General features: G+C 42.9%; 1 protein-coding gene across 3 annotated transcripts; it reads right to left on the bottom strand.

The window, feature by feature from the left end:
• Positions 1 to 3,115: 3,115 nt before the first annotated feature.
• On the bottom strand, positions 3,116 to 25,091 carry LOC147013432 (uncharacterized). Of its 3 annotated transcripts, XM_085855261.1 has the most exons (8): positions 24,922 to 25,091; positions 24,406 to 24,491; positions 22,660 to 22,744; positions 20,439 to 20,617; positions 9,738 to 9,872; positions 7,261 to 7,557; positions 5,958 to 6,283; positions 3,116 to 4,780 (listed from the first exon to the last, which is right to left on the bottom strand). In XM_085855261.1, the coding sequence occupies exons 3-8, from the start codon at positions 22,740 to 22,742 to the stop codon at positions 4,466 to 4,468; spliced, it is 1,335 nt and encodes a 444-aa protein (XP_085711387.1). In that variant the 5' UTR covers positions 22,743 to 22,744; positions 24,406 to 24,491; positions 24,922 to 25,091; the 3' UTR covers positions 3,116 to 4,465. The 3 variants fall into 3 exon arrangements, with proteins under 3 accessions (XP_085711387.1, XP_085711386.1, XP_085711384.1); XM_085855260.1 differs by lacking the exon at positions 24,922 to 25,091 and having other exon boundaries at positions 24,406 to 24,819; XM_085855258.1 differs by lacking the exons at positions 24,406 to 24,491; positions 24,922 to 25,091 and adding an exon at positions 24,226 to 24,376.
• Between the last annotated feature and the right edge of the window lie 1,966 nt (positions 25,092 to 27,057).

Below are 27,057 nucleotides of genomic sequence, written 5' to 3'. Positions count from 1 at the left end.
GAGCACTGCCGGGTAGCTTTGATAGTTTACTCCCAAGGGAGCTCAGGCCAGATCATATTTCAGGAAATGAGCGACGAGGCAACAGCCTTGTCTGCCTCAGCCTGGCTACGCCCTTACTGACAGCTGGATATCCATTCCGAGGAAATGTACAATCTTTGATACAAGGCCTTGCACACATTGCAAAGCACCGAGTCGGGAATCGAATCCTGGCTCGAAGGGTCCAAAGCAAATACGCCACATGTGCACCATTCTGGCAGACGTTACAATTATGCACTCGCAAAAAAAAAAAAAAAATCATCATTTTAATGTTATATTAATTATGTAAAACCCACTTGTTAGTCTCATCGCATCAATGAGGTGGAAAACCAGTTTCAACAACCCACTACCATGAACAAAAATACACTTTATTGCTAGGAAGTGAGCCAGGCCCGATTTCAAGAACAATTCATTTTGGACAAGGAAAGACACTTTCCATTAGGATTGTCTGGTGCATAAAATGGTTTACCCTTCAAGTTGATTCCATCAGAAACGATGGATTGTTCATCAAGATTCAAAAACTAAAAACATTTTACAAATCGATATTACAGCATCAAACCCCAATTCAGGGAAATCACAGCTATCAATCATGGGACTATAATGACAAGATAACAACGTTTCTGACAATAATGTCATAAAACATAGACATTCTGGCATTGAAGCTTCAGGGTAAATGAAACAGAGATCACATTTTAACCCGTTGTTAGTATTGGGTCTCTGTAATACGTTTGTTGATTCACAAGTTAAATAGGAAGGCGAACGTACAAAGTATAATCAAGATAATTTAAAAATAAATACAAAACAAAAGTACCAGAACAGCATTTAACAAGAACGGCACTCGGTAGAGCACGAACCTCCGCCAGGCTGAACAGTTTATGTTTTGTATCCTACTGATAGGCTGGATCTGGACCAAAATCTCGTTGGCTTGTTCTTGCAACCTCACCAACTCATCACCCAAGTTTTAGCATAACCCGTCCACAACGTTTTGAAATATCATGTTATACATCGTTTTTGGCCCCATCTCTCAATTGTAAAGAATCAATGAAGGAATAAAAATAAAAATCTGATATCTGGATCCGGATCTTCAACAAAATCTAAATCAGTTTGCCCTTGTCCCACACCCAACCTGTCCACCAAGTTTTATCCAAATCAGTCAACAACTTTTTGAGATATCCTGTTCACAGAGACAGACAAACGGGAGTGAATACAAAACTTCCATCCACCTTCCATGGCAGAGGTAATGAAAATAACATGTGGCTTGCTCGCTCCTTGGACTTTCCTCTGTACAGATTCAAATACTCTACACTTCGACTCGGGATGAACAGCGAATGGCCTTCGCCATCAAGTCCCCAAACAGCACCAGTGTGGATGTGACAAAGCATGTGAGAGGCCACAATAGTCACGTAAAAAGAGGTGGTTGTTGATGACAATGATGTGACGACAATGGAGTGGTTTGTTCAGGTAGAAGAATGAAGTTTGTAAAAAGTGTTGTTGCTTTTTATTTTTTTGAAGTGCAAGGTTTGGATTGGTGGAGGTGGGGTAATTTTTCAACTATCTGAGGAAGACGAGACCCTTAAAAAAATAAAATTAAAATAAAAACATTATACCGCCTGGGGAGTCGAGAAAACATTGGGCCTGCCAAGACTCCGCCATTTGGACCAATAGAAACAAACTTTCAGCATGCTGTTTGTTATTTGCATTTCCTTGTAAACAAACTCCTGTTAAATATCTATCAGTTTACTTACAAACCCAAAAATGCTGGAAAAACCTTAAACAAACAAAAAAAAATTACATCCTGTTGAAACTATCAAATCATTTTCAACAATATGATGGCTTCAGTCTGGAGACAAACAGAAAAAGGTCACAAAATCAGGAAAAACAAATATATATATGAAAAATATTCAAGATAAGAACTTTCTACATGTGGAAATGTACATATGCATAAAAAAATATTTAATATAATGATTGTTTCCCCTGAGATGACCGTCTGTCTCTTCCCCATTAAGTTGGGATTGGGTGGTTAGCAGCTCACACCATATGCACTTGGCCAGAGACTTTCATTCACCTGCTGGTTCTGCTTCGCATTTTGTTTGTTTATTATGTATACATGGTCAAGGATCATGCAAGAGTGAGAACAGCATGGAATGGAACAAGAAGAAAAGGGGGAAACACCAATAGCAGAGCAGAGGGGAAAGTGAGATCAAGGAGTGGTGGTGAAGGATACATGGGGTGAGTGAACAAGCTGCACACAAACTGACACTGAGGAAGGGGAAACTGGAGATGAAACAGAAAAGTAACAAACCATCCAATAACTAACAAGCGAAGAGGCAAGGGAGAAAAAAAAAATCACAATAACCTGGGAAAATGGAGTGCTTGGGAATGGGATCATTTGGGGTGGAAGATATCATGAGTATTGATGGGGGATGAACCGAGCCGGTGGTGAAAAGCTGTCTTGAAACTCTGGAGGGAAGAATGGGACTGAACAGACTTGGGAAGTCAGTCTCAAGGGTGACAGGAAAGTGTAACAAATGAGTGGAGGTGAGCAGTGAGCCTGGATTTTGGGAGTTTAACAAGATTAATGTTACTGGCAGACTGTGCACCCTGCAGAAATCTGGGAGGGACAAAGGAAAGAAAGAGAGAAAGAAAGAGAGAGAAAGAAAGAAAGAAAGAAAGAGAGAGAAAGAAAGAAAGAAAGAAAGAGAGAGAAAGAAAGAAAGAAAGAGAAAGAAAGAAAGAAAGAAAGAAAGAAAGAAAGAGAGAAAGAAAGAAAGAGAGAAAGAGAGAAAGAAAGAAAGAAAGAAAGAAAGAAAGAAAGAAAGAAAGAAAGAAAGAAAGAAAGAAAGAAAGAAAGAAAGAAAGAAAGAAAGAAAGAAAGAAAGAAAGAGAGAGAGAGAGAAAGAGAGAGAGAGAGAGAGAGAGAGAGAGAGAGAGAGAGAGAGAGAGAGAGAGATATATATATATATATATATATATATATATATATACACACACACAAATGACCAACCTGTCTGCGATGGCAGGTTTGCCAGACAGTCCATATGGAGAAACAGAGCAAGTGTGGGTACTTTGATGCGAGACATTATCCATTCGTCAGATACTTTAATGCAAAACATCATGGGGTCTTTAACATCCATCAATGTCAGCAGACAGGACACCCAGCTTAACGTCTGGCCAAGTGAAGGTACACTTCATGATGGAATCCCCGACCCTGTGAGGCACCGATCCAAAAGTACTTAGTCGGGTCGGGGATCAAACCCAGACAAGACAGCTCAAAGTTAGTGTACTACTTCAGCAACATCATGAGAAAAGAACATTAAATATTCACACAACTTTCACAGGTCTTGTCCAGAAGGATTAAAAACTCTGATCCTTCAATATGGCTAAACGTAAGAATTTTCCAACCTGAGAAATTAAACGTGGGAAGGTTGCAATTAGGGAATATGGGAGCCGAGGAAGAAGGGTGCATTATAGGGGAGGTTCCAATATGAGGCCCAGCCTCTCCCCTACCCCCTCCAAAGGTCTCCCAAATTTCAGTGCATGTAAGCTCAACATCATTGTTGCATCATTCCAAAAAATATATATAATAAAAAACATCAAAGATATAAATCACATTTAACCTAATATGGTTTGAAGGGCACTTCCCAGTTAACCATATCAGCACTTAACCTGGTCACAGCAGTGGTTTACTTAACGTCTCCATTGTGGCTCAACAGAACCTGATAATTTATTGAGCTAAAAAAAAAAAAAATATATCTACAATTAATTGCCCATAGAAGATTCTGAATCAGTTTGTCAAAATGGAATTGTTCACCAAAGGTGGTTTCGTAACAGCAGCATTTGTTATAATGAGTGTTCTATAATCACAGAACTCTGTTATACTTAGTATAAATGATCAAAAAGTCACATGAGAAGTCAACTTTGCATCAATGGGGGAGGGTAGTTTAGACATGAAACAGTGATAATTCCATGATTCATCCAATCATTCATTCCACACTCGCTGGTTTGGTGCTGCAACCTCCGTGGATCCTTAGTCTCCAAAGCTTCCAATCCTGAGCCACATACATGGATCAAATTTCACCTCGCCAAAAACAAACTAACTTTAGAATTGGGCCACAGTACTCCTATACAACGACCCATCCGCACCCTCCCCCAGAAAGGTACTCTGGAATCTTCAATCAAATGCTCACAGATGATGAGAGTATTTGATAAAGGGGTGAACATTTTTAGAAATTTTAACCCCATATTATTTCTTGCAACTGCAAAAAAAAAAATCTGACAAATACCATGGTCCTCATCTTACACGAGCCTCGATCTTGCAGAGAAAAAGAAAACCCCATTATCCAATGCATGCATCCAGTTAAAAGGAAGGACCATTTTTCCCAAGGGGTGTATCGAGTTTCCAGACATCGAGGTTATTTAAATCGGGTTTTCAGTCTACGTCGCTTTCGAAGGTGAAAATGCAACTGTTATCCTGGGACACATTTATGGAGGCCGAGCTCAATTCCCTCGGAAGAACACTCGTGATTAGAGGCGATTTCGATGGCACCAGGAGGTGAGAAGAGGATGGATGTGGAAAAAATGGCAAGCTCCCCCTGCGCCTGCTGGCAAATGAAGTACGAACAGGAGAATGCTCGAGACCATTTTGTGTGATCTTGGCAAGTGGAAGGGATTCGGTAGAAAGAGCACTTGATACAATAGCCGCAAAATTCTGCAATGATGCAACGCTGAAAGTGTGGCGTGGAAGCTGGAAAGAGGGTAGGTTGGAGAAATGAGAGAGAGTAATTAAATAATGAACTGAATGTTGAACAAGTCTGCTCATGCATTCATTCATTTTCAGCACTTGGCTGTTTTATTAATCATTCCTTATTGTGCAGCTCTACCACAGTTACAATAACTTGGGGAAGGAACTTAAGAATTTTGCTGGTGTACTGGTACACGATGGCTGACTCTTTACAAAAGGTATCATGGGATATTTAACACCCACAAATTAATGGTATAAAACGGGATCGCTGGCTTCACATCCCATCCATAAGACGGTGTACCCATCGACAGTGGAAAGCACGAGGATATAGTCGAGTCTGGAATTTATAAAACAAGATGAGACAGCTCAAAGGCGAGTACCACAGTGGGCAATAATACGTTTAAACAAGACAAATATGTTAAGACGTGAGACGTTGCATTTTTGTTAAACTTCGAGAATAATTTCAATCTTGCAGCAATGGCAAATGTTCAATGAGAAGCTACCTCTGAACTATCCTGTCGGCCCTTGATCATGGGATGACAGAGGTTTCATTATCCCCACACTTTTTGGAAAAAAACAATATAATAATAATAATAACAGGGGGGGGGGTTGTAATCTCCCCTCCTATCCATCCGTCTATTGTACTATATCCAACTATTGTAATCACATCCACCCGTCTGTATGTCCGTCATGTTATCTCCTCCTAAGAATGTTGTGCATAAATTCACTAAACTTGGTAGTTGTAATCACCACATGGCAAGAAGCTGCACGAACAGTATCATTTTTGGCCTCGCCCCTTGGGGCAAGGTCAAAACCGAAAAATGCAATTCCAGGAACATTTTTTTAATGAAACTTTGTATGTGCAATCACCATTGGGGAATGCATTAAATATGTAACTATTTCTTGGATTTGACCCTGGGTTCATGACCCAGGAGGGTAGGAACTTGAAATCACAGGGATCAAAATAGAAAAAAATAATTTAACTCAATTTGATGTTGGGTGGAACTTTTGGACATCTTTCAAGATGGCTTGAGGTGGGAAGCGTGGGGATTTGCGACGGGGCACCATCGACTTCGCTCGAGTTGGTTCTTTGACTCGGTCAGCGGGCTGACATGGAAGTAAAACATATTATTGTTCAGTTGAAGGAATAAAATCCATATACTGCATCACATTCGCTTACCCTCTCATTGAATTCCTGTGCCTGTTCCTCCAGGAGTTGTACAATTTCCTGAATACTACTCTTCGTATCTCGAAATTGATCACACTCAGATTCTTCACTTTTGCTGATATCCATCAAGTTATTTTTACTTGAAGCATTCTTCAATGAAACGTCATCGCACGTCATCCGATGATGCACAAATTTAAAGCCTGACTGATGCTTCTTCTCCATTTTGAACGTGATGCCATCCAGAAAATCTGCTGCTGCATTTTTCTCCAGATTCTCATCGACGTCTGTCACAGCATGTAACGACTCTGTATTCAATTTGGAATCTTTTAAAGAAACACCTGGTGAGGGGCAGAAAGAAAAAGTAGATTAAACTCTATTAAAACACAACAATCTACGATACTTACGAATTTAACAGAAGCGTAAACTTTGTGAACTTGGTTTCTGAACTCATACTTTTGGAGATTTGTATGAACCAACAATGAACGCCCTGAACAGAAAAGTCTCATGCACATCAAACATTGCCCGAAGGTGAACTTCTTCCGATGTTTGAATGTTCTCTTTGTGCAAGTGCTGCAAACAAATGGTCAAGACGTCCTCCATTTGCTCGAACTTACCAATACACAAGTGCTTCCAAGTGTTTTTGCCACACACTTCTTCCAGACACAAAGACTGGCTGGAGTCACTCCAGTTTGTCACGCCACACTAGTTATGGATTCACTGGCATCAACTCATGCAACAGTTGCCAGCTTCTCTTTCGGAGTCCAGGACTGGCATGAGACTCTCTTCTTAATCTTTGTGGTGTGCTGTTAAAGTGTTGGCCATGTAATTGACCGACTGTCTGTCTCCCTGTACCATCAGGCACACAAGGCAGAACTCATCTAATGCCATCTGGTATGGTCTTGGACTCTGTCTTCCATCTCATCTGGGTGATTCCGATGGTTCTGGCCTCCTACGTGATAGTACGTCTAAGGTTCTGTTTTGGGCACCCCTGCTTTCATTTTTCATTTGGTTTCCAATGTCAGGAATGTTTTGGAATTCTGTAATCATACATTCTCAACACAAACTCGAGATATGTCCATCGCCATCTCTTGTCTTCAGCACCTGATGTTTCTATTACTACATCAATGGGAATAAAGTCTGACCACTTGATGTTGAGCACACAACAAAGGATTCTGCATGGAACACTTTTAAATTACCAAAAACAAAAACAAAGCCAACATGCAACGTCAAAAATTTAATTATTTACTCAGAGTACTCCAAAATGAGACAATATGTTATCTTCACCTTCAAATTAAGTTTTAAGCTGGAAACGTACCTTTATGATCTTTCTCCTTCTTAGAAAACACTCGTTTTAGAAATGATGGTTTTCTTTTTTTCTTTTCCTCTTTGTAATTTTCTCCATCTCCTGTCTCTTCCTCCAGTCTCTTTGGATAACTCCAGTCTCTTCTTCCTTCTTCAGAGGAAGTTGGCGATTGAGGAGTGCAACGAACAATCTTGGCGGTGGGTGTATTGGAGTGACTGCCGGAAGAGGGGCTGGGCAAAACGATTGTATGCTTTGTTGTGGCTTCACAAGAAGATTTGTTGTGGCTCCGTGGAGGTAGGGTTGCAGAAACTAAAATGAGGTTCAATAAACAAAAGAGGAAGGAGAAAATACTTAATGGAACAGCTCCATGATTCACAATTTAAAATCAAAAAATAATCAGAGCTTTATACATAACACAAACAACTGAGTATTCGAAGCACGAACATTCCTCCTCAATTGCAGTTCCCATATTTTTCAGCCGACAAGTCGATGTGGAGTACATGTCAAATAGGATAATTTCCCCATTTTCCTTTCCTTCATTCATACATAAGTCTATTTGGAGGATAAGACAAAGCAGAATCATCTGAGGTAGTGAGCAAACCTGTCAGTCAAAACAATGGAGGTGTACATTCCTCCCTGACACTATCAAAACACATTTCAGGGCCATGAATATCAAGAGGCAGTTTTGTGCATATTATCTGAAATACTTTGTGGGATGACCTTTCAGATAAATTTGGAATGTAAATAGTTTTCAACATGGTTTTTTAAAATTGAAATTCGCTCTAAGGAACGATGAGAGCCACTAAATGTATAACGCTCAAAATAAAAGAAAGATGAAGAAAAGAAGAACGCTCAAAGATGAAGGAGGTAGTAATTTATATTATTACGAGCATATAAAAACCCTCGCTTCACCGATGGGAATATTAACAAAGGGGTGGGGGGAAGAGAGTTAGAGATAGAGATATGAGGGAGGAGAGTGAAGAGGGGATGGGTAGAGAAGGGGTGGGAGAGAGAGGATGGAAGGGGGAGGAGGAGGAGGGAAGCGGGAGAGAGAAGGGGTGGGGTAGCTAGGAGGAGAGAGCGAAGTGGGGAGGAGAAGGGCGTGTTCTGGACTTGCAGTTGGTAGTGGGACTTGATGGGGGGGGGGGGTTGACTTGTATTTGGGAGGGGAACTTGAGGGGAAGTGGGGGGCATAGTCGACAACTCTGGTGATATTTTGCACTGTTTTTGTCAGTGTATGTTCTAAACCAACACTTTCACAAGTTTGGCAGGGTCAAACAAGATTGGTATAGCTTGCATTGCCTTGAATTTAGGAACATTGGATGTGATGTTTGTAAAACCATCTTGCCCTATAATGCAAGTCTGTGGAAGTGACTTAAACTCCTTTGTATCTTGCTGACAGACAACATTTTCTCCAGTCAGTTTTAAATCATGATGATTCCATTTTTTTTTCCACATCTGGTTGACTAAGGCCGAGGGTTTATCCTTTTACCACCTTTAGTCAGATGCACTTTCCTGTATGGAATCCAACCAGGTTCATACAAATTTTGCACGACACCTAATCCGATCGTTCATTCAATGTTGTTTAAGTCCCAGGCGATTTGTATACTATACGAATGACTTATACCCCATCATCCTTGGCTCGGCTATCCCGCATTGGCACATCCTGTCAATTCAGGCACGGTTATCCAACTGTTTGGGGATAATTAGATAACATTTGGGGCACAAAATACAAATCCTAGTAATTAGCCGACGCTGACACCCATGCTGAGTTTCACAGCAGTGATGTCACCAGTGTTCCCTGGCAGCACATTGACATTCACTCCGATAAGACCTACCACTATTTCTGTGGCTCTCCTTAAGGACAATCTAATGTAACAATTAATGTTTACAATTCCAAGTGGGATGAAAACAAGCAAGACTTAGACGCCACAATTGTTTACTTGAAATGTGGGCATAATTACAACCACATACAAAATAAGAAATTAGAATCAGATGTTATCTTAGCTTTCAACATCCTTAACAAAGTTCAGCACATTTCAAAATGAAAATTGTTAAAAAAGAAAATTTTGACAATTTGATTGATTCAACCAAAATATAGTTATCTGCTTGGCTATTTAGCAAGGAAGATATTTCGATACATGCACATGTAAAATAACAGGCCAACCAACTGAAAAGTTGCTTATATCTGGAATATGAAAAGCTTCGCATTATCTCAATCGCCTCCCATTATTTTGGGAAGGTTTGTTTACCGTTCCCATTCGGATTCATGTCTCATGATGCTCGAGATGTGAGGTTCGAGTTCCACACACAGTACTTTGTTGATTTTCCCATTGTTTAGTAATATCCTTGTCCTTTATATACTGACGTCTTTATCCTGCTTGTGATAAACATCCAAGCTCAAATATGAGCCTCATGTGACAGTTTCAATTAATATTTTAATTAGACATTAAAATAAGCAAACAAACAAATAAATAATGTTGCCTTACAATTTTTATTCTTCCTGCGAAGAGAGGACCTGAAACTGCTGCGGAAGCCATGTTTTTGCCCCTCAACTCGGTCTATCTCCTTTTGCAATGCACTCAAATTCTCCTCGGAGAGAGTTTGAATTTGCAGTTGTTCCACTGCAATAGACAAAAACATATAAAATAAAACAATTCATGAGAGAGACAGGCAGAGTGTAATGGGTAAAGATGACATGAAAGGGAGGGATATCATGATAAAACCATGGGATATTTTCAACATGGGCCTTCTTGGTGGTAAGAAAATAGATTTGGGCTCAAACAATAATTTGACAATCAGCCAATAAATATAAAGACTCCAAAGCAACAGCAAAAGCGTATTCACTTGCTACTATGAGCAAGAAAACCTTGGAACTCTGCAAATTTGTTTCCTAGCAACAATAAATTTCATCACCTGCCAACCTGTGACATTTTAATCAAATAAAAACAAATAAATCACAACAAACAAACAAATAAATAAATAAATCATCTATAATAATAAATGTCTGTGCATGTGTCAGTGTGTCTTCTCCATAACCTCAAAATCAATGAAGCCTAGCACTGTGAGGGAGTGCTTGAATGAAAACTGGGTGTTTGGGTAAATTTAAACACCCCTTTTGAAGATAATTTATGGGATGTTCATCACAAAAAACAACAAAAGAAGCCTTGCAAAGTTGGTGGTGCTATCTTTATCAGACCTGTCACCTCGCTGGGGTCTTAAGCTGCCATTTTCGTTCGGCCTGCTCAACAATGCCTCGACTTGGAACAGGCTGCAACAGTTGCTTAACTATCGGGGGAGTGCTCGTCACACTCCACACGTGTCGATTTACCTGCCGATTACATCACGTGCCCTCTGGTTGAATGGTTTGCATGAGTGGGAACAATCGTCTGGGTGGCAGACGGACGGTTGTTCTTTGCGGATGATGCAGTTTTACCATGCGAGACATAATCCGTGGTGGTGCGTCTGATGTACAAACGATGAGCCAAGATATTATAGTTTTGTGTTTTTAATAAATTTTCTGAAATTTGTAGAATTTGTTTTTCACTTGGAAGTTGTGGGTTACGATGTGTAAATAAAAGGTGAAAAAGTCTCATTTAATGCAATTTAATTCCAGGCTATAAAGCAACACACACACACACAAACATTTTAAGGCCATTTTCCCCTGCGAGCGCAGGGGTTAGCCTTGCGAGTCTGATGACAATGTTCTATCATGGTTCTCTTTTTGAGGCAGTATTTTTTTTTGATGCCCAGATGCACCCTTTAATCACCTCTTACAACATGCAGAGAAATAGTGTACCTATTCAAAACCGGAGAACACACCAGGACATCCCAGCAAGCTGGTTTTGCTGACCTCGTAAGGATGACAGGCTGAGTCAACCCCACCTGGTATTAATTTAACGGGAAGCGGGATTTGAACTCAGGACCCTAAGATCCCAAGCCCACCACCCTGACCATTAAGTCAATACCAGGCACTATATGGCAACAAAAGCTGAAAATTTTGAAAGGGGGGTATAGATTTTCTACAGGCACTGTGTGTATGTACTGTATATATATATACACACACACACACACACACACACACACACACACACACACACACACACACACGGTTCTAGAAACCGCTTGCCTTTAAGGCAATGGCATCCATCATACATTGGTCCCCAGACAGTTATTTCATTAATATACGTGCAGTTAGGCCTTTCCCTCATGTCTAATGGGTCAAATTGGACGAAGTGTGTTGTGTGGATCTCATTGTTAGGTCCGATTATATCTCTACCTTCATTCCAACTCTTTTCTTCTTATTCCTGAAATAAATCCAAGTAGGCACCGCAAAGGAAGCATAACCTACATGATAGAAAAATCCTCACCTGCAAGATACGGTGTTAAACAGAATAGTAGAACCATACATTAAATCCCAACGCCGTACAGGACGCACGCGGTGTGCTCTTTTCAACCCGAATTATATCCAATCCTTTCCTTCAAACCATTGCACAGTACGGGGCACGAATAGCGAATCTCTTCCTTCGGGTCTGCGCGCTGAATACAATGGCATATTACCATCAAACAGTACGAGGCACGAATAGCGCTCTCTTTGTTCGGGTCTGCGCGCTGGTTCACAATGGCATCTTACCGTTGATTTTCGCATGCCACTGCGACCATCAATGTCTCCTGCGAACGGCAAACATCCTCTCACACCTCCCCCTTGATACAGCTGCCACCAAGCAGAGGAATGCTGTACGGCCCGGATCGCTCGGGCCGCATGGCGCCCGGACGAAGCAAGCGCATTGATCAGCGCCAACCGCAGTGCGCCGGGGGTACCCGAGCGGATATGCGGGACCAACGCGGCCCTCGGCCAAAGGCCGACGGCCCGGGAGTTCGGTGCAAGGCGATTCATATCGTGGGGTTCGGAGCGAGACAATTCCACAGTTCGGCAAAGTCTAACCAGATGTAAAATGAGGCCGCTTCCGGCCGTGGCGGCCAGGGCGTGCGGTGGCCAGGGCCCAATGGGAGCGCCCGATTCGGGTGACGACGCATCACTTCGGGGCGGCGCCCCGCCCTGCATCGCAGGGCCTATAAAGGACGGATCGCGAAGCCATCTATCGTATTCGGCGTCGTGGTCGTCCTAATCATCTTGGCCTGGCCTTGGATCGATCTTTGCATATGCTGGCTGTTCTGCAAGTCCCGTCTTGCACTCCATCCACTCGCTCTCGATCTCTGGAATATCTACTCCCTCGCTGCTGGCTCCACCCACGCACCTTCTCCAACCATCCACCTCACTCCACCTTCTCCACTAACTCGCCGCTGGCTCCACCTACCGCCCTCCCTCACGCTTGACAGTCTCACCAATTTTCTGGATCGGCACCATAGCCAAGCAGGAGACGACGCGCCAACTCTCAAGGAGGGATCGTTCAGCGGAGTGTCCCCCCAAACGTACTGGGTAGCGTGGTTAGTCAACCGTGCAAGGTATTATGAGACCGTTAGCCCCATCTCCTCTACCAGGTTTTGCTTGTGTGTGTGTGGGTGTGTGATGGTACCAGTCCCAGCTTTAAGTTAAGATTGTAGAAGATATATCGGTATAAGTGTGCTCTGTGTCTGCTTTGCAAGTTGCTTGTTCTGTTGACGTACCCACATTTCTTTCTCTCCCTGCTTTACACACAACAACAAACTACATTCACTGTGCCACATATTTTACTCACCTGCCTGTAATAAATCCTTATGTAGAAATGTTCCCAGCTTGTTTTTGTCTTTTCTTTCATTGATCCAGCATGGTCCATATCCGAGGCTCGCTGAGACTTTATTCCCAATGATCCGTTCTTTTAGCCGGTACGTTCCTTGTCAGTGTTGCCCGGCTGCATCTGATCTGGTAAGGTGATCCGGTTCGGACAAGGCATACCAAGGGCGTGTCCCCTGGTAATTAGGTCACGTGATTGTTTTTAGGTATCCGATATTCGACGGAGGACCCCAAGTCACATTATTGAGTTATTGGCATTCACGGTCGGTTCGCGACCCACTATGTCACGGAGTTATCCGTGTGTGACAGCCTGCGATTCCGCGGAGTCTGGTGGGAACCTAAGATAGCTCCCGCCCCCCACACCCTTTTGGTCTTCTCACCCGACCCAAGCAATTATATATATATATATTGTTGTGGTTACCAAATTCGCAAACCACCATTCAGGTCCCTTAGGTGAGATATCTCGGTAAGTACATGTGTAGTTAGGCCCAAACCCGTTGTCTAGAGGGAATAAATGTCATTCATGCGTGCTGCGACTCTTCAGGATAACCGTTTTTCTTTTACTATCTTTATTTTGGACCAACCGCCATGATTACCACCGCCAACCGCGTCTCAACAGTCATCACATCAACCACCCACCGCGGCGCCGCTTCACCACAGCAGCCACGACCTTTGCCGTCAACCCTAGCAACCGTCGCATCGCCACCGTTCTTGCGCCGCTTGTGGGTACCGGTATTGGACTCGTGCAGGGCGCGCGCCGAACAGCGTGTACAAAACCACGGACTTTCCGCTCCAAAAACGGATCAAAAACGACTCACGCCCACTTTTGTTCCGTCCAATCGGTGAGCGAGGGGCGATTTGGCCCCGCCTCCAGGGCGTTGGAGGGCGGTCGCTATATGCAAATTCATGGATCAAAATGCATTCACCCCCACTTTTTCTCGGGCCAATGGGGAGCGAGGTGAAAGGTCGAAGGCAGGGGGTCAAAGGCGAAGCCACGGGGCTTATATAAGCGGCTGCGTTCGTCAGAAAAGTGTCGTCGTCGTGTGCGTTGGAGTTGAGTGCAGTTGGGAAGTTCGCAGGAGGAAGAGTTCGGAGTTGGAGTCGGACGAAGAGGACGGAGCTGTGGAGAGGCGGCGGCGGCGAAGGCAGACGAGGGGGTGCTCGCGTCGGTGCCGGGAGCTGCACACCGGGGAGGCCGACGGCGCGACCTGGTCGAGGTGGGGGCGCTCGTCGCGGGACCCGAGACGGAGTAAAAATCCTCCTTTCCCCGAGCATCAGCAACCCCCTCCTGTTTCCCCCCGCGCTGAGATAGTGCGACCAAGGGGGCCCCCTTCCCACCCCCTACCAGACACTGTCCGCGAGGCCCGCGGAGTTGAGGCACCACCGCCGCTCCGCGTCTCATCACCAGACGGGTAGGCCCGACACGGTCTCGGCCCCAGGCCCGCCTACCCCCTCATCCTGGAGGGTGGTTCTCTTTTCTTTTGCTTTGGGAATGTGTGTTGTCGGCGCCGTCTGTGAAGTAAAATTGTATAAGTGTTGCCGTGTGCTCGCGTAATCGGTATTAGATCTGCACTGTCGCATTTGCTTTTTGTCTTCTTCTTTTCTATGTGCTTTTGGTGGAATTGTATATGTGTGCTTTCCGTTCATCGCGAATAAATGTGCTTTATGTTGAACTGTTTCCCGCTTCGCTTCGTCATTTCTTTCATTGAATCCTCATCTTGCTTCACGTAAAGGGTTGGTAGTGGGCTGAATACGCCCGATAATTAATCAAACCGTCGAGGCCGACGATAACACCGCTCGGTTATCCCGATAGTACGGAACGGGTCGCTTAAGTGGCCCGTGTCCGAAGTCGACCTGCGGCGAGGTGCGATCGCCCGGTCTACCCTCCGTGTGGGTACTTAGGTAGGTCGAATTTGGCGAGCAACCCTATCCCACGCGGGGGCCGATTGGCTCGATCGCGGTGAGACCGAAAGGTCCACCCGTGACTGGTTCCCGGCGTTAGTCCGAGAGGGTCACGACTGGATTGTCCGTCCGGTGGGCGACGTGCCGCGATTCGAGTTACGTGGCCGTTAGCACGCCGGCGGGCGCGAATCCGTAACAATATATATAGTTACGAATTTGGGAATTCGATTGCACACAACATTCAGGTTCTTTTAGTCAGTTATGTCAATAAGTGCTTGTTCCCAAGATAGTTCACCTTCCATTGTTTTATGGGCAGAAATCGATTAAGTGCGCTGCGAGATTCAATTTAATAGTTAGGGAGCGATCATAACACAATGGAGACGCTATTCTGTGAAGAGGAAGAAGAGCCCTCCCGTCCTGAATCACGGGACGTAAACTCCCTCCCACCCACGGTTGTGCGGGCACGGGGGATGAGTCACGCTGGGAGCAGGGGAAGGGCGGAGGAGAATAAGGAAGAGATCCTGAGTTGGTTCGGTTGGTTGTTCTATAGAGCTTTGGCTTCTGCTTGGCGAGGTGGAGGCATTTTGGAGAGCTTTTTGCTTGCTTCTACTTGGCTTTTCAGCAGACCTTCGGGTTCTGCTTGGCTCATCGAAGAGAGAGGCTTTGAGCTGGTTGCTCGGCTCGGAGTTCTTGGTTCGTGTTGTGAGAGGCTTTGTTCATCGGAAGAGAGTTGAGCTGGTTGCTCGGCTGGCTCTTCTTGGTTCATGGAGCTCTTTGTTCTCCGCTTGGTGCGACTTATCGGCTTCATCTTGGAGGTGGTTCTTCGAGATAGCGACACATCGACGGGAAGGATCGGCACCTCGTCTCACCAGCACATGTTCGGAAGTTCGAGAGGATTCGCTGGAGCTCGGGAAGGATCGCGGCTCACGGCGATTGGATCCAGCTCGCTCTCGCTGGAGCCCGGGTCCGAACAGCTTGAAGACCACACGAGGTGGAGAGGTTCGAGATAGGTTCTGGGTTTCAGCTCATCTGTCCTCCGAGCTGGAGTCCATTATTAAAGGCATCAGCCACCATTTCTTGGATGTGTGTGTGCATATGTGTGTCCGTGGGCCCGTCTCATAAGTAGGAAACTGTTAAGTGCTTTGTGTGCTGTAAATGATTGCATTGCATTTCATATAGCCGGTATAGTTCTGCTCTTGCGTGCTTCCCGAGTTCCCCATTATTATTAATAAATACCCCAATTGTTAAATGTTTTCAGGTCGTCGCGTCGATTCTTTCATTGACTGAGTATTTCGTGTGTTGGTAGTTAGAAAGCCGTTGCTTTGCCGTAAAAGGGGGACATTTGGATTGACAGTTCTCGGCGAATAAGCCGCTCGGAATCGCGCACGGGACAGGCTCGCTTAAGTGGCTTGTTTCGTACGAGTTCCGTCGATACGAGGGTGAAATACCCCGGTAGTTGGACAAGGAGGACTTGCACAAGTCCCGGTAGTCGCTTCTTGCACAAGGACCCGTCGGCTTTGGAGTTATCCGGGCGGCGATCTATATTCCGGGCGATCGGTCGGGCCGACTCAACTTGCGGCTCGTTCAGAGCGGTCGGCACCCCAGAGCCGTAACATTATATATATATATATATATATATATATATATATATATATATATATATATATATATATATATATATATATAAATATAAATATAAATCACAGTCTATTGGTTGTGTAAATGCGATTACATTGAACAAATCAGGACACAACATAACAAAGGGAACAGCAGGAGAAAGGAGAAACACCAATAGCAGGACAGAGGGAGAGAAAGTAGTCCAAGACAGACAAGCAAGGGAAAATGCAAAGGGTGGACAATATGGATACATATGCAAAACTGAGTTTGACCAATTTGTGATTTTGTCAAGGTCTGAGGAGAGGGAAGAGGCTGCTGCCTGTCTGTCAGAAGGATGAGAGATGTCATGGCAGAGAGTGGAGTCACCAGCAGACAGATAAAGAGGATTTTCCAGAGATTCAGTGAGATAAATCGTTGAATATTAGAAATAATATGGGGCCTCGAACATTGCCTTGGGGTACTCCAGTGTTGACAGCCACACATTATCCACAAGAGTGGAGGAAGTCAGTAATCCAAGAGTGGAGTTGGCCTTGGATTCCAGAGGCAGACGGTTTGGAGAGCAAGCAAGACGCGATCCTAACAGCAAATATGGCCAAAGTACGATGACTAATGGCTTTGCACACTGCTAGTAAATAAATAAATTAGTGCAATTTACACCAAGTTCTTCTTTCACATCTGTTGTTGATTCACTGTATCCACGACACCCTTAGCACTCTTCTCCAGCACCAATTCTCAACAGCCTCTAGACATGGCTTATTTCTTTTGGCCACATTCCATCTTTCAGATGACTATGTTGCAATGGAAATACGAGAGCTTTGACAAGGCTGAGTTTAGTGCGTTTGTTCAAGTTACCATTAGACCAGACCTGGTTCAAGTTACTCTGCTATTCTTCCAATCCTGAGCCGGCATCCAATTTCCTTTTCACCTATTCCCTCTTTAGCGACCAAAAGTCCCAAAAAGTTGAAGCTCTCTACTATTCTCAAAGATTTTTCATCAATCTGTTTTTTTCAATTTTCATCAATTTCGTCAATGGTTTCATTTTCTTCACCTATTAATTATCATTGCGTGAGTCTTGCTGGTATTGTTGTGCAAACCTGCTGTTTCGCTCTGTGTATTTTGTCAAAGAAACTGCTTCCTTTTATTGACAGAATCTGCAAGCAGAGTTGCATCATCCACATAGCTGATGTATTAATTTTTCTGTCATTGAATGACTGCAATGCCATCAGTCCAGTTCTCATGTGATGCATTTCTGGAAAACTTAAAACAAAGTAGGTGACAGAATGGATATTTGTCTCAACGCCTCCAGAAAACATCGAATCGGTCCGAATTTGATTGTAAGAGAGCATTTCTGTCCTTCAGAGCTGTTTTACGAGCCAGTTGAGGTATGCAAGGATTCCCATATCTGTCAATATCAATAGGGATGAAATCAATAAAAATCCAACTAAACAAGGTAGGAATGACAGCACATTCCGATGCCACAATCCTCATGGATTACAATAATGATATCTTTTGACGTTTTACTTTTGTTGTGGGATTGTGATGGAACAACGTCAAAAGAAGTCGTGATGATAATCCATGAGGGGATTGTGGTGTAGTATTGTGGCATCATGATGTGGTGTCATTCCTGCCTTGTTTGGTTGTTTTTTTTGAGATTTCATCGCTCGGTTTTTACATTTTTGTAAATGTTACTTTTTCTTGTTTCTGAATTTTTGTTAAGTAATAAAATGCATAATATTTCACATATTTTGTCATTTTAGGATGGATTAAATCCATCTATGTTATTAAATTTGGCTCATGGAACATTCTACCCCATCCCCCCTCAATCCTGGCTTTTGGCTCAGTTCACTATGTGGAAATGTTGACGTGATTGTCATTTTTTTTTTTTTAATAATAAAATGCTCGTTTTATATATTTTGTTATGGATTAAATCAGTCTATGTTATTAAATTGCTTTAATACTTGTTCCAGTTGATTTGGATGATGAGATGGATGTTTTACTTTTGGTATCCACTCCCCCCCCCCTTTCCCACAATCCTTGCCTGGTTGAGTCCACATTTACGTTTGATTTATTTTCGTAATAAAACGATAAATATTTTATACATTTTAAAATTTGGGGTTGCATGCACTAGCACAGAGACAAAGTAACTTCCTCATGTTAGAATATGCCTGGTGTTGGCTTAGTGGTTAGGGTGGCGGGCTTTGGATGCTAGGGTTCTGAGTTCAAATCCCGCTCAGCTGATAAATTAATACCAGGTGGGGTTAACTCGGTCTGTCATCCTTCTGAGGTCAGCAAAATGAGTGCCGTGAGGAAACGGCAGGTGGTCCGTAAGTTGCCCTCTCTCCAAAAAAGAAGTTATCTCTCAAGTTGTACAGCTTTACTCAATAAAAGCAGGTCGTTCAATTCACCTCCTCAACTTCCATCATCTTTTGTACATATGTTCTTTCCAGTACTCTTCAACATTTGTTCGCTTTTGATGAAATTCAAAACAGCCATTTTAACCGAAATGGATACAAATATTAACTTTCAGTTTGTGTTCAACAATGATGTACATCACAGCCCGCCACAGTGTTACGTCATTCTGTACACCGTCCAATTATTTTTTACTTCACATTTAATGGATCTGAGGATGGAACCAAAGCCACAGTGCGTTATTTTTCAGGAGGCATTATCAAACCAAGTACTTAAACCTGCAAAATTGCACCGCCATTTATCTACAAAGCATCTGGAAATGTGAAAATAAGTCACGTTGAGTTTTTTTTTTTCAACAAAATAAACGGAAACTTTGCCATCAGGAAGGAGTTTTCAATGCAACAAATGACTACTGTACTTAATAGTGGTTTGAAAGCATCTTTCCTGATGTTGCTGAGGATTGCAAAGTCCAAAACCCCCCACACATTTGGGGAATATTTTGTGATGCCCTGTGTATATTTGTCTCCGAAGCAGTGAAAAAATAAATAAATGAATACAATAATAATTAAAAAAATAAAATAAAAACTTTCCTCCGTTCCAATTTCAAATAATAGTTTGTCGATCGCATTCAAAACACGTCACCCGATATAGAAGAACAACGTGTTCAACGTCTTCGAGGTAAGGAATTTGCCATTCAACTTGAATCCACAGACGTTACTGGTTTTTACATGTGGTATCCCTGGGAAGGTGAAATCATTAAAGATTTCCTGTTCTGTAAACTCAGACAACTGGTGAAGAAATCCTCAAAGCTATTGATTCCTACATGTGTGCACATTGTTTAAAGTGGTCGGATTGTATTGGGATTTGCCCAGATGGTGCACGTTCAATGACGGGAGTGCACAAAGGTGCGATTCAGCGAGTAAAACAAGTTGTCCCAGCAGTACGAGTAACCCACTGCATTGTGCACAGAGAAGCCTCAGTAGCTCGCTATTTGGAGCCACAGCTATACACCGTTCTGACAGATACAGTGAAAACAGTAAACTTTCTTAAAGCAAGGCAACTAAATTGTCATATTTTTGCTGCACGATGCAATGAAATGGGAGCCGATAACGTGCAACTGTTGCTGCACACCGAGATCCGCTGGCTATCACGCGGCCGAGTCTTGCAACATGTATTTGAGCGGCACAAGGAACTGGAGGAATTCTTGACAAATACAAGCTACAGCCATGCAAGCCAATTCAAAGACCAACTCTTTCTTGCTAAACTTGCATATTTAGCTGTGAAAAAGGGGGTAAGTGGGCCGCAAGAAAAAAATATAGGACACCAAGGTGGTCCGTATATTGAAAAAGGTTGGGAACCCATGCTCTATGTGGAGTACTAACATACTCCATAATATCTGCAAAGTGAGAGTGAGTGAGAGAGAGAAAAATTATCATCATGGTAATAATCAATGGTGAATATATAGTAAGAATGAAAGTGAAACATACAAATGCAGATTACAAAAGAAAAAACAAACATACATACGTACATGAATGGGTTGTGCGCCACTTCCAGCCAATCAGCTTTCTGATGCGAACACGAAACCCATGTTTCTCTTCTTCCACACGGGTTATTTCCTCATGCACCTCTGTCCATTCTTCCTCAAATACTGACTGTTGTCTCTCCAATGTCTTTCCATGTGGCTTCAGCCCATCTGCTTTGCCCTGCCTGAAATCATACAGAAAGAAGTTGGCAATATTCAAGCAAAATGAGACCCACACATGCACAACAGATAAAACTAGAAGGGCACTCGGTAGAGTGCATACCTCCGCCACGCAATGCCTGATTCACGAGAATATATCGGGCCAAATACATTTTTGAAATATCATGTTACATATCGTTTTTTGGCCCCATCTCCCAATGGTGAAGAATCACTATAAAAATTATCGTATCCAGATCTGGATTCGGATCTTCACCAAAACTGAATCAATTTGTCATGGTCAAACAAACACTCAACCTGTCCACCAAGTTTCGTCCGAATCCGTCCACAACTTTTTGAGATATCGTGCTATATATCATTTTTTTGGCCTGATCTCTCAATGGTGAAGAATCACTTTAAAAATTCTAGTAGTCCGATCTGGATGTGGATCTTCACCAAAATCTAATCAGTTCGTCCTCGACACACACCGAACCTGTCCACCAAGTTTCATTTGGATCTGTCGACAACTTTTTTGAGATATCCTGCACACAAAGACAGACAGACAGAGAGTGAAAACATAACCTCCTTCACCTTCGTTGGTAGAGGCAACGAGAGTGTTCATGGAACACCTTACCATTAGCAGTCTTGAGAAAAAGGACATGGGAAAGGTTGCTAACCCTTCCTTTTCATTTTGATGAAGTTAGCTCAGGGGCTACCATTTTGTCTGAATCTCAATGTTCTCCCACCTTGAGCATGAGTGGCAAATTTGATTGGCCAAGACAACATAAAATTTTGCCAAAGTGCTGCTAAATTAAAGGTTTTTCAAGAACAAACAAGACGATGTGTTACGTACGCAGTGTTGAAATTAGATAATTCAATCACAATTTTTAAAAGTTTTAAAGGCAGTTGTAAAAATTCAATTTGAAATTTACCACCATTGATGCATCTGGGTAACAGTCTTTTACACGACTTATTTAAAATGTTACATTAGTTATATGTACTTGTTGTTTAGTGTTCTTTACGATGTCCCAAAGAACAGGAAGCGCCCCGTTTGGAATGATTTTCTTTTTTTTGACTGCCAGACAGACAGGAAGACAGGCAGACACAGACGAATAAATTGCTTTACCCCTCTGTGTGCATGCACGTGTGGGACAACATTCCGTACAATTTTGCCAAATTCCTGCTGAAATGTAGGTTTTTAGAAATGTAAACAAGCCGATTTGTGGTCTACAGTGTACAAAATATGAAATTCATTTTGAAAAAAAAACAAAAAAAAAATTAAGTAGTTCCTCGATCATGGACTGACAGACACATGGAGTGAGCCAAATGCCTTCCCTGCTTTGCGCTACGCACACGGGGTAATTAAGGGGTTTGTCCTGATGAAAAACACAAAACACAATATTGTTCCTACCAAGAAAACATGAAAACGAAAAGGCAGGGGTAAAGTGATTGCAAACCCAGTATGAACTAGAAGGGTACTCGGTAGCGCGCATACCTCCGCCACGAAATGCCTGATCCACGAGAACATATCGGGCCCAATCAATACATTTTTAAAATATCATGCCAAGTATCGTTTTTGGCCCAATCTCTCAATGGTGAAGAATCACTATGTAAATTAAATAATTCTCGTATCCTGATCCGGATCCGGATCTTCACCAAAATCGAATCAATTCGTCCTTATCAAACACCCAACCTGTCCACAAAGTTTCATCCGAATCCGTCCACAACGTTTTGAGATATCGTGCTATACATCGTTTTAGCCCGATCTCTCAAGAGGGAAGAATCTTTTTTTTTTTTATTCTAGTAGTCGGATCCGAATCTGGATCTTCACCAAAATCTAATCAGTTTATCCTTGTTACACAACGAGCCTGTCCACAACTTTTTGAGATATCCTGTACACAAACAAACAAACAAACAGACAGACAGAAAGGGGTGAAAACATAACTTCCTTCACTTTTGGTGGCGGAAGTAATAAGAGATCTCAACAGGACAATACCATAGACACTACGCAAAAGGGGAAATGTACAAGTCAAAAAGTATTTGCATCCTTATTGTTTTAGAATCAACACACCTGTTGCTGGTGCTCTTTCGTCGCGGCAGAATGACACCCAGCATCTTCCGGATATCTCCTTTTCCCGCTTGGTCCTCCGACATTTCTAGCAAACGTCAACACGAATAATCACTATAATCCTCAAAATTTGGATTTTAACCATTGCAATCCTCATTTCCTACTACTATATAGCTCAATAATCGAATATCATCGAGCCTTTTGCTCTGCCTCTCCAGGACCACAGCTTATTGCCTTCAACATGCCCGATCCAGTACGTTCTTCGAAGTAGAGCACAGTTCAACCCGGTTAGTACTTGGATGGAGGAACTCCATGAAAGGGCAAGGTATTGTAGTCCAAGGGAAGGAAAGCTCATTGGGTGGTGTACACACCACTCAGCTGCCTGATTAAAAACAGCCATCTTGGTGCAGTGGATTCATTCTGCATCTGCTGACACTTGAAGACATTCAAAAACCCCAAATATTACCAAGAGGAGAAGTGCGTGTGTGCGTGCGTGCGTGCGGCTTCATTCCAAAGGGTCCTTGTTGCTATGAATAATAGAAATGGTATTGCTGGGAAGCGAACAATCAGTTTACTTGTAACAAAAATTTGTGGTGTTAAATCATAAAGATGTCCGTTTTGAAAGCCCCTTCAGGGATTGAAGAAGCAGAAACGGGAATAGGAGCTTTATTGGAGCGGTTGCAATGGTAACATTCATTATTCTACCAAAGCAGGAACCCTTTAGGAGGAAGGGGAATGAGTAAACAAAATTGTGTGTAGCAACGTTTCTTGAAGAAAGAGTAAAATATATAAAAGTACACGAAAGGAGCACACAAACAACAACCATAAAATTGGCATCCAGGCTGACCTGTCAGGTATATCATGACAATGCTGAGAGTAAACAAATAATTTGACTTACATTGATAACTCTGGAACTACTTATTCACAAGTCCTTCCTTGGTAAATCTGAACTTTCATGACCAACAAGGCCTTTGTGCATAGCTCGATGGAGTACCGCACTCCCGGTGAGCTGGTGCCACTTCAAACCTTGCCCCTCCCCACCTCCCCCCCCAAAATCTCCTTTGCTCTTTCCTTAATCTTGTCTCTGTCTCTCTCATCTCGCTCCATCTCTCCCTCATCTCATCTCTCCCTCGCTCGCTCATATCTCAGATAGAACAGGGGGTGAGGTCGGAGAGGAACGGTAGAAGAAAGACCACCGACCTGCCTGCGGTGAGAGAGTGAGAGGCCCAAAGACTCATCCCCATCGCGGGGAACCAATGATTCTAAAAGCCTTGGTTTCCAGTGTGAAGCCGAGAAAGGTGAGAGGCAGGAGCACCAGCCCAGAGGGGAGAGCAGTGCTCCATCAGGCTGCGGACGAAAGTTTTGTAAGTGGTCAGGAGCTCAGGAGGGCCGAGGAAGGACTTTGCACGACGGAGGATTCCCAGTCGACAACTGGCTTTGGAGGCGAGGTTTTTTTTTCTTTCCTTGCTTACTTTTCGTTGATCCACAACTACTACTACTACTACTACTACTACTACTACTACTACTACTAGACGTACTGTCTCTCCGTTTCGTTTATTCCTCAGTTACCTTTACTGCTCTTCTCCGTGCCCCGACTTTGTCCACAAAATTTGAAGTCGAAACAAGTAAATCCTCCCCAATCAGGGCAAACGACCATTGAACACGATTAAAGAACGTTGACCGTCGTGCGTCATTTGCCACACTCAACACCACCACCACCACCACCACCACAAACTGATGTGTTCTTACCTGAAGCTTCCAAATCGATATGTTCTCTTCAGATTCCTTTTGCCACCGCCCATCAACGATCCTCCTTCTCGACGTTCTCCTCGTACCTGATCAAAGAAAACATTTACTTCCTTCTTTCTACTCTCAAGCTCCGCCCTGTTGTTGTTGTTCCTGTTGTTGTTGTTCCTGTTGTTGTTGTTGTTCCTGTTGTTGTTTTCAACAGAGGTAGAAACAGAAATTAAAGACACACAATCTCCACACAGTGAAGGTATTTCCCGGTTGATTTCACAAGCGATCAGCCTGGTGTTGGTTTATAAATGGTTAAGGTGGCCGGCTTAACATCTTAGGGTCTTGAATTCAAGCCAGCCCCTATCAGCCATTGAATTAACGCTATGTGAGTTGACTCAGCCTGTCATAATTTAATATGCGGTGAGTACGGGCTTACTGGTAACAGGGGGCACTGCATCAGCGGCACAGCGGCGCTCCCAAAAACAATGATACAGCCACAGGCCGCATCCGAATAAATAAATCAATCACCTGTGGTAATTCGAAGCCTCCCAAGAGGTGAAAACTAAACTGGAGAAACTGAAGTTTTGTCTGAAGCACTCCTCCGTGTTACCTCAGGATTTCCCGCCGAAACCTGTTCAGGCGACGTCGCGGCGCCTCGGAGTCAGAGGGGATCTTGTGGAGCTGTTTCACACAACATCCGTGTGATCTACTTCTCTTATACACGGTGAATCACACGGGGGAATGATCTTTAATGTCGATATGAATAAAAACAATGTCAGTGAATTGAAAGGTCAGGTAAAGGTCAAAACGTCACAACAACAGGTAAATTAAAAACCCAAACCTTTCGGTCACGGCTCTTCATCCAAGTACTGTCGTCGTTTCGTTTGCAGCCTGTCGCTGCTGGTTGCATCATTCTATGGAAGCGCGACTGTGCCATTGATGCAGTGCCCCTGTTACCGGTAAGATGGTGCTCATTTTGCCGACCTCGGAAGGATGACAGTTGAGTCAACACACGCGGTGTTATTTCAACGGTGTGGCGGGGGCTCGACCCCAAGACCCGAAGATTTCAAGATTTCTAGATTTCAAGATTTCAAGATTTCAAGATTTCTAGATTTCTTGACTTCAAGATTTCAAGATTTCAGGATTTCAAGATTTCAAGATTTCTAGGTTTCAAGGTTTCTAGGTTTCAACATTTCTAGGTTTCTTGATTTCAAGATTTAAAGAATGAAATATCTCAAGATTTCAAAATTTCAAGATTTCAAGATTTGAATATTTCAATATTTCAAGATTTCAAGGTTTCAAGGTTTCTAGGTTTCAAGATTTCTAGGTTTCTAGATTTCAAGATTTAAAGATTGAAATCATCTCAAGATCTCAAGATCTCAAGATCTCAAGATCTCAAGATCTCAAGATCTCAAGATTTCAAGATTTCAAGATTTCAAGATTTCAAGATTTCAAGATTTCAAGATTTCAAGATCTCAAGATCTCAAGATCTCAAGATCTCAAGATCTCAAGATCTCAAGATCTCAAGATCTCAAGATTTCAAGATTTCAAGATTTCAAGATCTCAAGATTTCAAGATTTCAAGATTTCAAGATCTCAAGATCTCAAGATCTCAAGATCTCAAGATCTCAAGATCTCAAGTTTTCAAGATTTCCAGCCATGCACCTCAACCGTGAAGCCAATACAAGGCTCGTTCAAGTCCTGAGAATCCCAAACAATAACAGACTATAAATAGCAGCCACGTGGTATGAGTCTATGACGTCATGCATGTGTAATTAGATGACATGACGTATTGGAATATGGGATGGCTCGAAACATACCATTAATGCCCTGGGGGGAGGGGTGTGTGGTACATATTTTAGACTTGCAAAATAGTGTTTCGCAGGTTTCATCAGGTTTTGTTTGGTAATATTTTAGAATATTCGTCCACCAAACGCTGAAGGTACCGACCGAAGGTGATGTCGCAATCTTCCATTAATGATGTTCGATTAATCTTCGGGTGTAGTTTGGAAGGGAGGTTTTGGTTTCACTTTTATGACTGATGAAGTGAAAGTAACCGAAAGAGATGCTTTTGAAGATGGCGAGGGTATTGCTCGTTGAGGTGTACATATGGAGTTTCTTTAGTTTCGTCGGTGCTTTCCCAATTATCGAAGATGTTTTGGAAGCGTGTTTTTTTGTTATTTGTGAGTGGAATGTCGGTGTAGTAGATGGAAGTCAACCTCCCGAGAATCGGGACACGTTGGCCGTTCCATAATACTGACATTTAGTTCGACAAGCAGAGGACCCACCCTCCAGACGATCTAGTTCCAAGCATGTAACACGTTCTTCTGACGTATACCTTTATTTGGGTGGTGTATAGGCAATTGACTGCTCTTTATATGCAAACAAGGACAAATGTGTCCAAGAGTCGCCTCCGAAAGGCAATAACAACAACAACTTCCGATATTTCGTCACGTGTCTTGATGGAGCCAATAGCGAGACCCGTCATGGAGGCTCCTCGTTCATGAGGCGAAAATCGTGTATTTACGAAATTACAACACATTAAATGGAATAATCTTTAAATAGTAACGTGAACTTTTCGAAACTTTAAAGCAAATGTCCGAATATATTTAAAAGTTAATGATAGACGCTCTCAAAAGGCACCGTCTATGTGAGGATGTGTACA

Source organism: Eptatretus burgeri, chromosome 14 (genome assembly GCF_056783735.1).
Source record: "Eptatretus burgeri isolate ZD-2024b chromosome 14, Ebu_testis_v1, whole genome shotgun sequence".
Lineage (NCBI taxonomy): Eukaryota > Metazoa > Chordata > Myxini > Myxiniformes > Myxinidae > Eptatretus > Eptatretus burgeri.
Note: the sequence above shows the minus strand (reverse complement) of the source record. Positions and strands in the feature narration are given on the sequence as shown.

Bases quoted from the DNA above. Each gene is read 5' to 3' on its own strand.
- LOC147013432 (XM_085855258.1), bottom strand. From the start codon at position 24,313: ATGGTCGTTTGCCCTGATTGGGGAGGATTTACTTGTTTCGACTTCAAA. The intron at 9,873-20,438 runs GTACGTATGTAT...TGTCTATTGCAG, and splicing joins GTGGCGCACAACCCATTCAT to TGGAACAACTGCAAATTCAA. The intron at 4,781-5,957 runs GTAAGCGAATGT...CCCTCTTTCCAG, and splicing joins CACAGGAATTCAATGAGAGG to CTTCCACGCCACACTTTCAG.